General features: G+C 50.3%; 1 protein-coding gene across 1 annotated transcript in view; it reads right to left on the reverse strand.

Annotated features, from left to right (window-relative positions):
• LOC125046893 (nascent polypeptide-associated complex subunit alpha, muscle-specific form-like) overlaps positions 1 to 307 on the reverse strand; it is a 13,762-nt gene extending 13,455 nt beyond the window's left edge. The window contains exons 1-2 of the mRNA XM_047644896.1: positions 257 to 307; positions 1 to 131 (exon numbers count right to left, since the gene is read on the reverse strand). The exon at positions 1 to 131 is cut by the window's left edge and continues 146 nt beyond it. Coding sequence (XP_047500852.1) covers positions 1 to 131; positions 257 to 307 — 182 coding nt within the window. The remainder of the gene's footprint in view (positions 132 to 256) is intronic.
• Between the last annotated feature and the right edge of the window lie 4,693 nt (positions 308 to 5,000).

Below are 5,000 nucleotides of genomic sequence, written 5' to 3' on the forward strand. Positions count from 1 at the left end.
ATCGGGGATCCCGCGACCTCAGGAATGCCGGCTCGCTTTCCCGTCCGCAGCGGTTTTCCCCGAATCCCCCTACAGGAAGGAGTCGGCGGGCAAGGAAATGCAGCGAAGGGACGCGCAGATGTTCGCACGTTCTGAGAAAAGAATATTTGTTAAAATTTGGATCTCGGATTAGGAACGCAGCTTTCTTTTGTTTTTTTACAAGCTTTGTATTGTATACGAGCCTAGAATCGAATAAGGAAGGCACGTGGAGCCTCACCATGGGCGTCTCATAGAAAACGTGCAACTCTCGCGATACCCAACTGACCATGCTAAACAGTATCTTCTCAGACCCATTGCACTGTCGTTCCCATGGCCCGCTGGAAAGGTGATTCAGAGCCCACGCGTGCCCCCAGCGCCACGGCCCGGGCACTCCAGCGGAAGAACGACAGCGAAGTGCGCAGATATTCTCGTAAGAGACGCTGTTCAGGGAGCCAGATGCTCTCTCGCGTCGAAAATCTTATCCCATGGATTTCTTGGGATTATGAGCTTTTTGTACCTAATGTGTAGAGGTGGTTTCCCCGTGGTGGAAAGGGCAGAGCATCCGACCAGCCAGCGAGTCGCCGGCGCGTGGCCTTCCCGCCTCAGTACCTCGTCTGCGGGAAATGCAATCCCCAGGCTGTGTCGCCAGCGGTTTGTTTGCTCAGTGTGGAATGAAGCCGCGCTTGGGATGCCCCGTCGCTTGTTTTGTTGTCATGGTGTCGTTTTTGCGTTTTCGTTATATTTACGTCGTCGTTATTACCATCATCATTATCACTGTCAGCATTATAATTAGTAAATTCGTTATTATTACTGCCATTATCATTTATATTACTATCATCATTAATACCACCGTTATAGGTTTTTTATTATGTCAAGCATTATTATTGCTATTATAATCACTATTTATTTCTGTCGTCATCATCATTACTCACGTTATTATTCAAACGATTTTGATGAGTTGCTCTTCTAAGTAATACAATTACTTTTCCTGACCATGCGTTACGGAATCAGGCGTTTAGTCATCGCTGTCTCTATTACAGGAAGGGATTTCAATGCTATGTATTACCATGAACGCGGTCCTCTGTGGTATTCCCCTCTTGGTTGTGAGCCCGCGCGTGCGCCCTTGGGCTGGCCGAGGCGAGGGCATTCAGGGCGAGGGCAGGTTGATCAGATATGAAGTACGTTAGATGGGGAAATGCAATGTCGTATTGATGTATAGGTGTGTAACTTCCGTCCCTGGGAAGGCTGGCCGGCGGTCCCAGCCGTGTATCCCCCAATTCGGGTAAAGTTTGGATAGGTTAGATAATGCCAAGGATAGATTGGGTAGGATAGGATAAAAAGGATTAGTGAAATAGGCGGATTAAGAATAGATAGTTAAGGTTAGGGGCCGGGGAACGGATCCCTTTGCCTACGCGGTGCATGTCAGCGCAAGAGCTACGGAGTCGAACGTCGTATTTGACTAAAGTAAATAAAACTCTCGTTTGGGTTCATGCCACCTAGCCATCACGAAGCCCTTTCAGTGCCCGCTGCCGCTTCCATTACCATTCATCTCCCATTACCATTAACATTGATGATAACATTGGATAATGGATAGTAAAGGATGGGTTGGCTTTTGCCAGCCAGCGCGGTGCCTCCCACTCGTCATTGTGAACTCTCGTGACGAAAAAGGTTCACGAGTGGCGAACAAGGGCGTGCGTGTGGGCGTGCGCGCGGGAGTGTGAAGGGCGGGAATGGGAATGCGGCGAGTCGGACGGGACTGTACTTCTTGGCCGTCGGTCGGGTTACAAAGCCTCCTCCTGCACCGGCCGTGAGTCACGCCCTCCGGCCTGGCTCGGGATATGCGATAGTTGCTCTCGCGGCCCCAGGAGCGCGGAGGGCGGCCCCAGGAGCGCGGAGGGCGGCCCCAGGAGCGCGGAGGGCGGCCGCAGCTCGTCGCCTGCGCCCCGTCGCTCCCTCGGGCGGCCTCGACTCCCACGCGCCCCGAGCAGGTGCTCCCACTCAGCTGGCGAGCGAAGTGGACGTTTCCGATGTTTATACTTTTGTTAAATAAGTTTGTAGAAAACATCTGTTGTGTAAGGCCGTGTGTCCCCCTTTTTATGCAAGAGAGCCACTTTAAGAGACTTATTCACTTGGGAGGCGTGATGTGAATCCGTGAAATATTTCTTCTTAAAGTTGTGTAACTGAAGTAGGAAAGCTGTCTCTTTTGATTAAAATATATACTTAAAGCACACACACACACACACACACACACACACACACACACACACACACACACACACACACACACACACACACACACACACACACACACACACACACACACACACACTCTCTCTCACACACACACATACACACACACACTCTCACACACACACATACACACACACACACACACACACACACACACACACACACACACACACACACACACACACACACACACACACACACACACACACACACACACACACACTCTCACACACACACATACACACACACACACTCTCACACACACACATACACACACACACACACACACACACACACACACACACACACACACACACACACACACACACACACACACACACACACACACACTCTCACACACACACATACACACACACACACTCACACACACACACACATACACACACACACACACACACACACACACACACACACACACACACACACACACACACACACACACACACACACACACACACACACACACACACACACACACACACACGCACACACACTCTCACACACACACACTCACACACACACACACACACACATGTGTATATATATACATATACATATACATATATGTATGTATGTATGTATATATATGTATATCTATATGTAATGCATATGCATGTATATAAGTATATTTGGATGTGCGTGTGTGTGTGTATTTATGTATGTATGTATGTATGTATGTATGTGAATGTGTGTGTGTGTGTGTGTATGTATGTATGTATGTATGTATGTATGTATGTGAGTGTGTGTGTGTATATATGTATGTATGTGTGTGTGGGGGGGGGGAGAGACTAGTGCTTGGATAATATTTTATTCAAAAATACTTTGGGGTCTGAGGGCATCCAGATATGCCTTGCGGAACGCCGCTGGCGGGAGGCATTTCCCCAATTCCGATGAGCCGCGCGGCATTTTTTACATGAAAAAAAAAAAAATACATAGGTTAGAAAGCATCGCTGTTGGTACTGCCGAAGAAAGGGAGACAAGGCAAAGGGGAGAAAATAATTGCTAATAAAGGCTGTGCAACAAGCATGCAATGTTAGCTTGACTGCAGAGCTTACAACGGCCGTTAGTCTTGACGTTGTTTGCATTCGAGTTCGTTGCGTTTCTGCTCTGAAGTTCAGCTCTTTTGTAAGGCGGAGTTCGGCCTCGTCGAGCCCGGAGAGAGAGAGAGAGAGAGAGAGAGAGAGAGAGAGAGAGAGAGAGAGAGAGAGAGAGAGAGAGAGAGAGAGAGAGAGAGAGAGAGAGAGGGAGAGAGAGAGAGAGAGAGAGAGAGAGAGAGAGAGAGAGAGAGAGAGAGAGAGAGAGAGAGAGAGAGAGAGAGAGAGAGAGAGAGAGAGAGAGAGGGGGGGGGAGAATGATAGGTGGATGAACAGATGGATAGGCAGGCAGGCAGGCTGGCAGGCAGACAGAAAGTCTGGAGAGTAATCGATAGATGGATAGACAGATACAGTGAGTAATTTGTCGATCCCTAGATCGGTCGACCACCGGGTATCGTAAACCACCGGAAGGCCGAGCGGCGTGCCCGTGACTCGCAGGGCAGACGCCGGGTGGGCACGAGGCGCGATTCCCCCGAGCGGGCGGTGGCGGAGGCCGAGAGACGGAGGCCGAGAGACGGAGGCCGAGAGACGGAGGCCGAGAGACGGAGGCCGAGAGCCGGAGGCCGAGAGACGGAGGCCGAGCGGAACGTAAACACGGGTTCCACATTAGTCATCTCTTTCCCCGAGAACGTTAGTCACATTTTGGCAGCGGAATCGGTGGTCTGTCTGAACGAACTTTTATTTTTGTTTCCGCGTGAGATCGTACTACGAAATACTACGAGGTTAATAAGTTTTTTTATTTGATGTTGTCAGGCGCTGTGAATTATCACGTTTGCATTTTGTTTAAACCTTGTACTTATATTTGTTGAGAAAGAAGGATCTCACTGGACTGACATGGCACTCTACTTGGAAGAAGGATTAGGAGCGAGTGAAGGAAACCAAGCAAGGTAAAAAAAAGTCTGAGAAAACGTAAATACAACTCGAGAATGATTGCGAGTCAGAGAAGAACAAAGCCGACGGAGCAGGGCAGCCGAGGGAGAGAGGCGAGGCGAGGGGAGAGTAATTATGTGCGAAGGAGGAGGAGGAGGGAGGAGCAGAGAGGGGTCGAGAGGTCGCCACTTCAGAGATTTTATATTGTGAATTGACAAACAAATCCTGAATGCCCTTTGCGCCGAGGGCAGAGCAGGTGGGATGGGGGGCGAGGGAGTTATTGCTTGGTTGGGGGGGGCCTGATCGAGAGGGGGTTGGGGGTAGGGGGGGTTGGGCACCAATTGGGAGGCTTTTGGGGATTCGCTGGGCGAGGGAGGCACGCAGGGCACGTGGTTCCTGTTTGCCTGTTTGTTACTCTCTGACTGTCGGGCTGTCCGTTTGTCGCCTCTTTTGCCTTCCTCTTTCTTTGTCTTCCTGTCTGCGTCGTTTTCTCTGCGTCTCGTGTCTTATTTTCACGCCCTTTCCTCGCCCTTTCCCGTTTCTTCTTATTCCCTCTCTTTCTTCTACTCCCTCCCTCTGTCTCTCTTTTTTCCTCCTTGCCCCTCCTCCCCCATTCTTCTCAATTTTCCTCTTTTACTATTCCTCCCTCATTCTTCTCCATTTTCCTACTTTACCCTCCCTCCCCTTCCCCTTCCCCTCCTCCTCCTCCCCCTTCCCCTCCTCCTCCCCCTCCCTCCCCTCCCCCCC

The sequence above is a fragment of the Penaeus chinensis genome, chromosome 39 (genome assembly GCF_019202785.1).
Source record: "Penaeus chinensis breed Huanghai No. 1 chromosome 39, ASM1920278v2, whole genome shotgun sequence".
NCBI lineage: Eukaryota > Metazoa > Arthropoda > Malacostraca > Decapoda > Penaeidae > Penaeus > Penaeus chinensis.